A 12,350-nucleotide genomic window follows, 5' to 3' on the forward strand; every position below is an offset into this window, starting at 1 on the left:
TTATACTTATATATAAAGTTATCGGTCTATTTTATTCTTTTTCTACTTAATATAATATATTTAGTAATATCTAGGTCGATATATAGTTATAGCTAGGTACTAACTTATATACTCAGTTTTATCTAAGTTTCGGTATTAGTAGTATCTTAGTCTAGTCTCTCGATATTTTTATTAATTAACCGGTATAAACCATAACTTTTAAGAATCTTAGTCACTATTCTAAGCTAATTATTAAAATCTTCTTTTTCCTTTAGTAGTAGTTCTATCTTATATAAGATAAAGCTACTAACGACTAGGAGACCTTTACTCTAGTCTCTAGTTAAGTATAAGGTATCTTCTACCTTATTCTAATCCTTATTTTTTAGTATACTAATCCCTATAAGAGGTTAGTTAGCTGTTTATACTAGTCCTATACCATTTCCTAGATCTACTATTATAGGCGACCTCTTATAGGGTTAGGATTATTATATTATTAAAAATATTGATCTTTTTCTCAATTAGGTAGTAGTATTATTAGATCGATCCGTTTTTATAGGGCCGGCGAATTTTTGATTTATCGTATTATATGTCCTACAGTGGTTTATCCTACCAATTATATTATTTTATCTACTTATAACTCTCTCTACGTAAGTCAGACTTCGTTTGAATTAATAAATAAAGATACCTCTTTACTATAATGATTTTAGCTTGAAAAGCAGGGGTCTTATAACCTGATATGACTACAGTATAGTAATGCAATTGAAGAGGGAGAGAGTTATCAATTCCTAAAGGGCAGAATGCCCAACTATCTAGTTATAGGGGTTGGTGCCTGCCGCACCGGGCTGATGGTCAGGTGACCACCATGTCCAACATCTACCCTTAGGGGCAATCTACCCTTAGGGTAAGTAACCCTTAGGGCCGTCGGCGTAGCGCGTAACGGCTAAGAAAAAATAAAAATTCAACTGAGGGGGTTTCACCTGGGCCCTCGAAATGTTCTTCTGGCGTGGCCAGGACGTGCTACCAGTTGTAAGACTGAGAGCTTAGGGGAAGATAATGATGATGTATTCTCTGCCCGGTTGCCGGGAGCTAAGCTATCTAGATGCTGACTCAGCTTATGCTGAGTCAGCCGAGGGCTACAGAAGGAACGACATTGGCTTCAGGGCATCATGCCAATTTGGTAGTGCAATTGAAGTCCGATATTAGATCGCTTAGGGAATGGGAAGATTGGAAAATTCAGTCCAAGCCTAAAATATCTTCCAAAAAGATCAAAGATCGTGCTGAAATTGTTGAAATCTGTACCAGCTGGATCGATGAGTGGCGTCATCGTCACCCCCAACACAAGAACCCTCCCATTGCTGCTCACTATTTCCTCTTGCTCATCTTTATCATCACGATGATCGCATGGTATAGATAATTACCTCTCTATATTGAAGAGGGGACCCCTGAGGGGCACCAACAGCCCTGTCTGCGAAACAGGTGTGAGAGCAGAGTCGTCACTGGGAGTAGTAGGGTGCTAGAGAGGAGAACACCATGGGGTGACTACTGAGAATGGAAGTGGAAAGGTGTCTGCGTTACTATCTAGTTATGCCTCGGGAGTGCTTTTATGTCATATAGCCACTTAGTCATCCTGCTCTGGAAACCCCCACTGCAATATGTATAATTGTAGTATCCCTAGGTAGCAGCTCTATGAATTTCTTTATTACCAGCGATGTACTCGCTTTTTTTAAACTCAACCTGCTATGAGGATCATATACTATACTAATACATCTTTCAGTACATACGACCATAGGGTGTGGAAAACAGGGCTTCCCGTCCGCTCAGCCGTACTTAAGCCACATATTCTGCACAGTCAATACTCAATTTGGCCCTAGTACCTAAGCGGCACTCTAGGGTGAGTATAGGTGATATAGGTAAGAAGTCTTAAGACTAGGGTGAGAGAGGTGAGAACGGGGTGACAATTCTCACCCTTAGGGTGATAAGGGCTAACTCATTCTAAGCCTATACCGGCCCTAAGAAAAATATATAATACAACCTCTAAGGCTCTTTTCTTAGTCTACTATGATTTTATTTGAACTTCTTTATGACGTATAATATATTCTCTGAATAGAATATCCCGAAATCACTCTAGGAGCGTCTCGTATATGCTATATCACATGGCTTTATATGTGAATATCAAGATAAATAGGAAAAAGAGGGTAATACTATCTGCTACCCTGAGCTAGCGCCTACTATACTAGAGAAATACGATTATATAGTTAGTAACTGGGCCCTATAAGTTTAACCTATATTTTACCGATCTAAGTTCCTAATTATTAGTAGATAGAGGATTTCTTATAATAAGTCTATAGACCTAGATTTTCCTAACCTACCTATTCCGACTCCTAAATGTCTGAAACTTTTCGCAGAGTTTTATATTAAATCCTATAAAAAGATTCTATCTTAAAGAATAGCTTATAGTTACTTTACCAGCTTTACGTTAAAGTAGGAGTATAAAACTTCTCAATCCCTTTCTAAGGAAGTCAAAGATAATGTTCTTAATATAAGGGATAGCAACTATCCTTTTATAGAGCTTACTACTAATAAAAAAAAACAAAAGTTTATTAGAACCGAACTAACAGTGAGATATAAGCTCCCTATAAAGCCTAGAGAGCGCTTCCTAGTTAATAGAAAGGATATAGATTACCTGCTTCGATACCTCTTTATAGATAACTATCACGATTATATATATAAAAGAGTATATATATAGACTGGAAGTTCTCTTTCTTTATTTACTAGCTTAGGTATAAGAGCAGGGGCTATCGTTAAATCAAGTACTTATCATAAGTCAAACGAATGCTTATATTATAGGGTTTGTGTCTTAATGATTATTATCTTTAATTATATTAAAACTAACTCATGATTATTAGTACCTTTCATTTCATCTTAAATAGAGTAAGGTAAAGGGGTATCTAATATATTAGGTAACAATTGATCCTAAATTTATAAAAGGCTGGCGTTATCGCAATAATACTACCCTGTAAGTATATAAGTTAAAATTATTCTATTTAGAACTGGCTAATATAAAGAATTAGCCTAAGGAATTGGTTTAGGGAGCATCTAGTTCTTAGAATGAGTTTTATCTTCTAGGTAATCGTTTATAGGGTAGTAGATGGTGCCTTTAAAGGGCTTACTACTGTAACAGAGGTTCTTACTATAAAGCTACCTAAGGGAAGAGAGTTATAGACTCTAGAATAGAACGAAACTATAAAGGACCTCCTATTCTTTAGAATGGTTGACTCTAAAGGACCTAAATCAACGAAGGTATTAACCTTCTCCTTATTACAGTACAACTTCACTAGCTTAGCCTAGCGCGATGGGTTCAAAGACCAGTTACGTATATATGGAATTCGAGGAGGCGTTATAAATAAGATCGACTGTAAGTATATTTGTGCCGTTAAACCTCAATATTACTAACGATTTTCAGCTAAGGCTTCCTAGGCTACTTGTGGTCAGGCTCTTGATTACTAGAATCATGATACCTTTATAAAATATTAGTCTTCTCTTAAGGCGTTAGATATATAGGCCTTATTCTATGATTTAGAGCCTGACTACGAATGCTATGATATAGAATAAAGTATGTCTTATCACCAAGATTCGAACGTGCTACTCTAACTTAATGTAGCTACGATCACACAATTTATAACTAACGATAAAATTGTTAAGATAAATTAGAGAATTGCTCATATAACCTAGGAGATTGCTGGAAAATTGGAAGAAAATAGGGACCTTATATTTGAACGGGCTCGTCTTTATAATAAGAAAGCAAAACGATTGCTAGCCTAGAAGAAGGATTTTGTTAAAGACTAGTAGGATACTTTATATACTGAGTATATGTCTAGGAACGACTTCTCCGAACGCGACTTAATACCTCTTTTTAACGTCTATAAGAAATATCTACCAGAGCGCTCCTATCTTAGCGAGAACCTATTGAAGAAGGGATCTCTAGATAGTGAACTTAGTCGATAGTGCTTAGAAGATATGGTCACTATTTGTATATTAAGAGAACGTACCGTTTACTATCCCGGTATAGCCCCCGAGGAAGGCTGCTGTCTAATATATAAGAAGTCTATACTAGAGTAAGTCTACCTAAATAGTATTATAGATTAAAAAGGTTGATAAAAAGATAGCGTTCTACTACTAGGGAGAGCCAAGTATATCCTACAGTGTCGAAGAAAATCCTTAAATAGTATATAGTACCAGCAGTACTATAAGAACGAAAGGCGCGCCTATTAACGCGTACCTCGCAGCTTTGTTTAATTTTACTATCTTTACGCTAAAATCTTCCTTAACAAAGACTCCTGGAAGAATCATTGCGAATACTATCTCGATAGCCTTAAGCCTCAATGTAGTCTCCTGACCTTCCGTTCTATACTTATTGCCCCAGGTTTCTATCCATTCTATTTAGGCGATAAAAGCAAGAAACCCGACGAGAGATTTTAACAATAGGTTACAAAATCGACTCTTTTAAATCATATTGACGAATACTTAGGGTCAGCGGACTCTTTAACCGCAGTCTTCTGCCCTTATCCATACTGTAAAGAAAGGAAGTATGTTGACAACTTACATCTCCGGTGGCACTTCTTTGATGTACATTCAATCGAAGAGCCCCGCTCCAATTGTGTTAAACGAAAAAGGAAGTGGCAGCTTCAGCCAGAGTCTACGGGAACTACTTTCGAGAACTTGAGTGATGGAAAATTACCGAGCCTAGAGGATCATTTTTCCCCTACTCTGTCAACTACTTTTGAAGAACCGGATATGAGCTCTATAGATGATCTCTCTATGGACTTGAGCGATGAAACATTGCCGGGCCTAGAGGATCATTTTCCCCCTACTCTGTCAACTACTTTTGAAGAACCGGATATGAGCTCTATAGATGATCTCTTTATGGAGTTCATACGTTTTAGTGACAACTCTTACTGACCAGGTGACATCGTATCGTTGATACTGAAGTTGCTTGATGTCAGACTCTTCATCATCCCTGGATATTTCTTACACGATTATATGGTGGTAGATTGACTGCATATTGGTTGGTCAGAGACTTGAATGTTAAAACTTATCTTTCTTCACGTGATATATTTTCCTTAGCAAGCCCTATGTCTGTGGTCAAGAATAGGGGTGATTATAGTTTGGCTTCCTTGAGGTAAAAATAAAAATTACGGTGTAGAGTATCCCCGACCTGAATGGAGACACAACTTCCTTTATTATAGCTTCAATATCTGAAAGCTAACCAACGCTAAAATGACAGCGGAAAATCTTGCGACTATAAGGCTCTGCATCTTGGCCGAGATACCCTTAGAAAAAGATCACAGCACCTAATATCAAGGCTATCAGCACTCTAGACATATATCCCCTCAACATGACTCCATATGTATGTTTGTAGCTCACCGGCACACCATGCGGCGATTCTGGGGAGCCTTTTGGTGCTTTTTTAAATGTTTGGCATATTTTAGATAGAAGAGGGCTAAGTGCCAAAGCTGGCTAGCATTTTTCGAGTAATGATTCGCCTAGGCCATCAAAAACAACCATATCGATGGTCTACACCAATTACGCACATACACATTTACGAGCTGGGTTTTATAAAGCAAGCTCACTAGGCCCAAAAATATCATTTATAGAACAGCAAAATATAAGGTGGTCTCTTTCGCATTCGCGCTGGTGGTATGGAAAACCCCGTAGGAAAAAACCATACCCAAAGAGATCTAAATGCTATCGGACTTTATCTGTCACTATAGAAAAGAAAGAGGGAGTAATCGCTCAATCTAAGAACGGGAGACATGAATAATAGTCAGATGGCTGAGCCCATTTGTATAGTCCCTAATGATTCTTTTATTCGGACGTAGTGCAGCTAGAGACCTGAATATGACTCGTGGGTGATGGAGAAGATGTCGATTCCGAAGATTTTGATGATTCTGATGAAGACGATGTCAAGGAAGATGATTCCGATACCGATGGTCCCGATGCCGATAGAGATGATGTCAAGAAAGATGATTCCGATACCGATGATTCCGATACCGATGATTCCGATGCTGATGGAGATGATGTCGACAAAGATGATCCCGACGCTGATAGAGATAATGTTGAGGAAGATGATTCCGACACCGATGATTCCGATGCCAATGATTCCGATGCCGATGGAGACGATGCTGATGGAGACGATGTCGACAAAGATGACCCCGATGCCGATAGAGACGATGTCGAGGAAGATGATGTTGATGATGCCGATGAATATGTGTTGGAAGCAATACACGAGCTGCCAACCTTCAATCCGTTCTCCAATGTACATCCTGATTCGTCTCCCTTTCGGTTGAAAATGTTAACAACCCCGTCCTTGTTTACCTCAATCCATGCAACAGGCAGGTCATTTATTTTGCCACAAGTATCCACGTATAATCTAGAGTAACCCGTTCGTGTACCATGTGCAACCTTGCTTATATCTAGGACTTCGTTAATGCCAATCGTATATCTGTGGATTATCATTCACCTGCACAGCTATCTCCATCAAGGAGACCAAAAGATGCCGAGTATCCCGTACAACCATGGTTATCATCGGACCATATCACGCATTCACGGTTATAATCGAGAACTTTGAGAGCGCCACCTAAGGCGACACGTATGTAGATGCTAGCGAGAAGCAGGAAGGTAGAGAAGGTCATGTTTTTAACCTTCAGAAGAATTGAAGAAGAATATGCAGATACAAAGTGTGTAGTATCTCCGGACTTAAGGTAGGATAGGATGGAAAGGCACGAGTTTGTGCGCCAGATCGGCGAATTTAATTGCCCATAAGTCTCTAGATGTGGCAATAAGCCCGCAACCCTACGACACGCTTTGGGACACGCTTTGGGACACGCTTTGCGACACGCTTTTCGACACACTTTGCGACACGCTCTTTGGATCGAGGTGCCACTAATTCCTGGACTTGATTTTGACTCCTAGGCCAGCTTCCCTCTCGACCCCCCTGATATGGCTTTGTCTAGTACGGACAGATTTGTGGAGTCGTGGCACCCACCAATATGTACCTTTTAGTGGCGGCATCATGGTGCCCGGGTGGATTAGTGTTACTGCTCTAGCTATCAAATGAAGCTTAAGTAACGGCGCTGCCCCATAGTTAGCTTGCTCGTGGCGTTTGATAATCCTTCAGCCTGATATCAACAGGATCCAAATCTATAAAAGCAAGGTATCTTGGGCATTAATTGGACGTAAGTCTTTACATTATCTAGCAAACATTATATATACTGACACTTCCTAGAATGAAAGGAACTGTCTCCTGGGTTTGCGTATCTTGCCATGCCAGCGATTCACATCGCATGAATATCAAGTTTACGGCACATGAGCCCGGATCCTATCTTGTTTGCGTTTGGTCCTATTTACTACCTGCTAAGCGGCGCATCAACATCAATACATTATGCGCGAATTGCTTGAAGGAAACCAACCTTCTGTCATCGAAGGAACAGCGGGCGTTTATCCACAAGAAGATGGATCAAATCATGTTTGAAAGAACCGTTGCTTGGGCAAAGCAGGAGTGGGATTTTTGGGTGACGCGTCGCGAATGTCAACGCATCAACGAATCTGTGCAGCAGGATGAGGGGTTGCATGTTCATCTCATTGGGGGTGTTTGTATATTTTAGACCTCTCGGAGTTGAATCCCTAGTTTATAAAACGGGGCGGATCCCTTACAATGCTATTGCTTAGTGAAATTCAATTAGATCTAAAACTTTTTGACTTACAATATCGGGTGTCACCCCACGTGGAGACCAAACAGTTCGTCACCGTCCTACACGCTTGTCATATCCCGACTCGAGACACACATTGTTTCTGTTGTTAGAATAATGGACTCGGCATACCGGAGGATTGATTTATCCTTCATGTTTTGTAATTTATGTTATGTAATCACTGGACCCGGCCATGATTGACGTGATGATTGGCTTTTCGCGACGTTTTGAGGAAATATGAGGCTGTTCGCGGGGTTGCTTGAGAGATTGGAGTTGGTCTGAGGAAGCAGCAGTCCCCTCGCTTTTAAACTCGGTCGCCTCACCTTGCATATAGACTCATAATGAGATCTTTTCGGCCGAAAAGAACCCATCTGCTAGTATAGAGAGCGTCATTCTTTCAGTGAGTAAACGTAGTTCCTTAGCATCACTTCCGCACACTTCTTTCACCTTTGCCTACTTCTTTCTTCTGGTGTCACCTCTCATCAACTTAACTTCTTTCTCTTCCAAGCATCTCTTTGCATCCACCAATCCTCTTAAGCGTCTTTCTCACCTACTATATCCTCTGCTAGCAGCTCCCTCTCTTTCAGCTTCTGTCCTGCATTGCTCCGCCACGCTCATTCACAAGGTTTGTGGACTCGCCTGTTCTTTCACCTGTCTCGCCCATACATACCCGCTGCCTCAAAAGGCTCTTTGTCTCTCTTGCGCCCGACCACGCCTCAGACTAACTCACTTATTTATCTCAGATCAAGCAGCATGTCCGAGCAACAGATCGTCCCTCATAGCGCCGGCAGGCAGCTACCCCGTCCTCAGTTCTCAGTCGCAGTATCCCAGATCCTGGCTTGTCTAACTTGCATCCAAGCCAACGTCGCTGACTGGATCCGCACTGGGACCCAGTATGGATTTGGTCCCCGCTTTACGTTCCGTTGTCTTCAGGACTCCGGAGAGTCAAATGATTGCCAGCGTTGTCATCAAACCGGGACCGCCTGCGAGCGGGTAAAATAGCCCTTTCTCCCCCCCCCCCCCCCCCCCTTCTTTTCTTTTATATTTCCATTTGCTGACTTCCAGTTCCTTTCGTTAGGTTCCCACCGGTATCGAGGGGCACCTTTATGAACTCCTCGCCTTAATCGCCTGGTTGAACTTGATGTGGGGATCTTACGATCCCACTAACGCGTTTTCTGACGCGTTCGTCCCGACTTGGCTGCTTCCCTCCCCTTTTCTTGCCGAGCTAGGAGATGAGATTAGACGGCTCTGCTCTTCCTTCCGGCTTCTCGCGCGAAACCACATCTTCGAGCATGGTATCCACCCTGGCTGCTCAGTATGGTCCCCTATGTTAAGCCTTCCTTTTTAGCTTCTTGCTTGCTAACTCCTGGTTTCTTATGCTAGCGTTCTCGCCGTACTAGGTACCGGAACTGGCTCCTGCACCGTCAACCCCTCCCGTCAAGTGTCGAACTGGACGGCTCTCCCGAGGCTTTTGCAGAATTTTCAATGTCCAAGCACAAGTCCACGGGCACTGAAGATCATGTCTATCACTGGTACGGGGCCGTTGTGAGCTTCCGTCGGAGGGTAATTGAAATCGTCGACGAGGGTACACTATACTCTGCTCATGAAGCAGAGTATGCGGACCGGCTTAACCGGTTTCCAGCTCAGATCCTGCCCGTGGAGCTCCGGGGCCTTGGTCTCCGCTCCTCCCGGTCCGCTCACTAAATAGCTGCTGGTTTATCGGCGGGTGCTAGCTTGGTAGTGTGCTGATTCATTGGTTTCGTGGTTTGAAAGGCGATGCCATGGGGCAGATAAGATGATTTCAATGGGGCATAAAATGCACCTCCGGGTCAAATCACCCTCGATGTGATGCCCCTTGCTCATATTTTTCTTGACGTTTCTTGACGTAGTCCCCCACCCCACTCCAGAATTATTTCTTTTCGCCCTCGGCAAAGCTAGCATGTAGTAAAAGCATGTTGTGGTAGGCAAATCGTGCCTATATCACAACAAGCTAAGCCCGAAAGTCAACCTCGGCGGCGAGATCGAGCACCTTGCTAAGCCGTAGCTTGTATCATGAACCAAGCATATCCCAAAATCAACATCATAAATCAGCAAACCACAAGCAAGCATGTATCAAAATCAGGACACGAGTTCATAAGCAAGCATATCTTAAGGTCAAAAACCAATATCATCACCAAGCACACACAGATCACCGCTCGAGTCCATAAACAATCGCGTATCGAAGTCAAAAACGCCTATCAACATCAAATATCAAGGTCCACATCGGACCTATAAACAAGCGTATATCACAGTCAAAATCAAAAATCAACAAGACAATAAATCAACTCGTAAGGCAGGCGAAATATGACAACGCAAAAACAACATCAAAAACTCGCAATATCAATCAATAGATAGTCTCCTCCTTCTCTCTCCTTCTCTCTCTCCCCTCCTTGTCCAATATTATCCATTCATCTGCATACATACTGTTTACACACGTGTTGTATTAGTTTCTGACCATTGGACTACCGATCATCGATCATGACGCATACATGCAAGTCAGGGATAATATCCATTTGAACCAACGTTTCGTTTCCCCCCAATTTAGAGACTTGTCCAGATCCAGGAAAATTGGGGTTTCTCTATATTAATGAATTTATTTCTTAGTTTCTGGACAGAAGATATACTATGTACATACCATCGAATACAATAGGTCAAATACCTAATTTACAGCTCAAGCTTAGTATAGACTAGTACAGCCCTGAGAAAGAGCGAAAAGAGTGTAAATCTTTTAGAACCCGAACTTGTCAGCTACTGTACCCGTCAAATGCACAGCTCAGATTCAATGCACGGCTCACAGTCCTATGACAGAATTCATGGAGCTAATCTCATTCAGGGCAAGATTCGGGTGTTTTTGTCTTTCTTTCATATACCTGTTCTCCAGATGGCTCCCTTGTTCGGAAAACCGGCCCAAGGGACCTCAGTTAAAGAAGAATTTAGCATAAGAATCCGCCTATAGGTCCAAATTGGTAAATTGATTAATATATCTCTTCAGATGTCCTATCCTTCTGACGCTTCCCAGGTCTATTGGCTGTAGAATCAGCCTTTCTCTTTCCTGTGTGAACATCATAATTCAAAACGTAATGTCGAAGTTTATCCATTGAAAATATTCCTTCCTGCTGTTTTTCATGACTTGGATTGTCTCGTTTTCCGACCAGTATTAACCGTTCTTTCAAACCTTCTTCAAACACCTTGTTCACATCCGGGGTTCCTAGCCCATACTCATTAATCACCGCAAAAATATGGTTCTTTGCAAGATCTTGCAAGGTTGCTCGCAGATTGTATCCGCCAGTCAAGGGGAATTTGTAGTAAATTCGTGGTTCGAATAGGTAGATAACAATCACTTCTCGATATGATTTAAACCACGTTGAAAGTATCTTAGCAAACTTCTGATGAAGGGTTACGAAATTTTTCTTTTCTATTGGTTGAGATGTTTCCTCAAAACCGGCCGCCAATGGTGGAAAATCATGGTCGGGAGTTCTAGGTGGGTGTGGGTCCATTTCTACCGGCTCGCTTATACTCTCTTCTTCAATCGCATCTGGTCTGGAGTTCGCAGATAGCTGGGGGGCTTCTTTAGAAGGCGGCGAGTTTATAGGTTGAACTGTTGGACGCTCTTCTTCAAAATCCATATCTGTTTCGATAGATTTAGGCGCGGCTTCGGAAATCCCTAGGAGACTTTGTGGGGGGATAGGTTGCTGTTCATCCTAAAGCTGGTGAAATAAAGATTTTCTAAAGAAGCAGCTGATAATATCTTTTATCACTCCGAGCGACGTTATATATTCCGATTGTAACGGATCGGGACCAAACATTTGGTTGGTAAAAATCATTCTTCGCTGCCGATTATACTCCTTTTGCGTAGGGCTGTTAAATCGATGTCTTGCTTTAAGTTCTAGGTCGTTTGTTGTGAATTGGGCTGTAGTAACTTCTTCCTCTATATACCTAGGTAGGTTCCTTAAATAGCTCTGAAGTCTGTTGGATATTGATTGTACCTTATGATCTTCGTACTTGTAGAAGTCCTCCCTATAAATAGACTTGAAAAAGCCTTGTGCTGTATATTGCGCCATATTTTTGTCTTGAAGCAGGGTAATTTGATTAGACTTAAATCCTAATCGCGAAGCTAATATAGTAAGCTTACTTAAGCTTATATCCTCAGTGGGCTATGTATAGTTTTGTCTAATCCTTTTTAGCTGGCTTTCTTGATAGACAAAATGCCTATAAGTAAAAAGCTAAAGCTGTATTATAGATATAGAAAACGAGGATTTAGCTTCTTGTATTGTTGTAAAATCCTGCTCTATGGTCTGAACCTCAAGGAATCTTCCAGTTCCGATGATTTTCTATTGACTTAGCATGACCCTTTTGAGGCTTCCTTTGAATTTCGGTGGACAGAGATAGTAGAGAGCTCTTGCTGGCTGTTTAATAAATAGTGTATCTTGGATAAGTGTGTGGAGAGATATTATTCTCCCCAGTGTTTGGAGAAGTTGTCTCTTGAGGACCTCCCTATATTTAGTAGTCCTAATATGAGGGAATTGTCACGATTGGCACGTATAGAACTCGTACCTTCCCGTTTGGGATCGTACCGTTGGTCGT

The 12,350-nt window shown here is 41.5% G+C and overlaps 3 protein-coding genes across 3 annotated transcripts; all 3 read left to right on the forward strand.

Annotated features, from left to right (window-relative positions):
• Positions 1-3,849: 3,849 nt before the first annotated feature.
• N7518_009099 (uncharacterized protein) lies at positions 3,850-4,098 on the forward strand (the record flags this gene model as incomplete). Its single annotated transcript, XM_057190026.1, has 2 exons — positions 3,850-3,967; positions 3,992-4,098. 2 exons carry the CDS (start codon positions 3,850-3,852, stop codon positions 4,096-4,098), a joined length of 225 nt encoding a protein of 74 aa, XP_057037682.1.
• Positions 4,099-5,877: 1,779 nt separating this feature from the next.
• N7518_009100 (uncharacterized protein) lies at positions 5,878-6,418 on the forward strand (the record flags this gene model as incomplete). Its single annotated transcript, XM_057190027.1, has 2 exons — positions 5,878-5,884; positions 5,916-6,418. The coding sequence occupies 2 exons, from the start codon at positions 5,878-5,880 to the stop codon at positions 6,416-6,418; spliced, it is 510 nt and encodes a 169-aa protein (XP_057037683.1).
• A 2,062-nt stretch (positions 6,419-8,480) lies between these two features.
• Positions 8,481-9,431, forward strand: N7518_009101 (uncharacterized protein; the record flags this gene model as incomplete). The annotated part of the gene is made up of 3 exons (XM_057190028.1): positions 8,481-8,720; positions 8,806-9,042; positions 9,111-9,431. The coding sequence occupies 3 exons, from the start codon at positions 8,481-8,483 to the stop codon at positions 9,429-9,431; spliced, it is 798 nt and encodes a 265-aa protein (XP_057037684.1).
• Positions 9,432-12,350: the final 2,919 nt, after the last annotated feature.

This window comes from Penicillium psychrosexuale, assembly GCF_028828465.1.
Source record: "Penicillium psychrosexuale strain IBT 29551 chromosome Unknown utg000005l, whole genome shotgun sequence".
Taxonomy (NCBI): domain Eukaryota; kingdom Fungi; phylum Ascomycota; class Eurotiomycetes; order Eurotiales; family Aspergillaceae; genus Penicillium; species Penicillium psychrosexuale.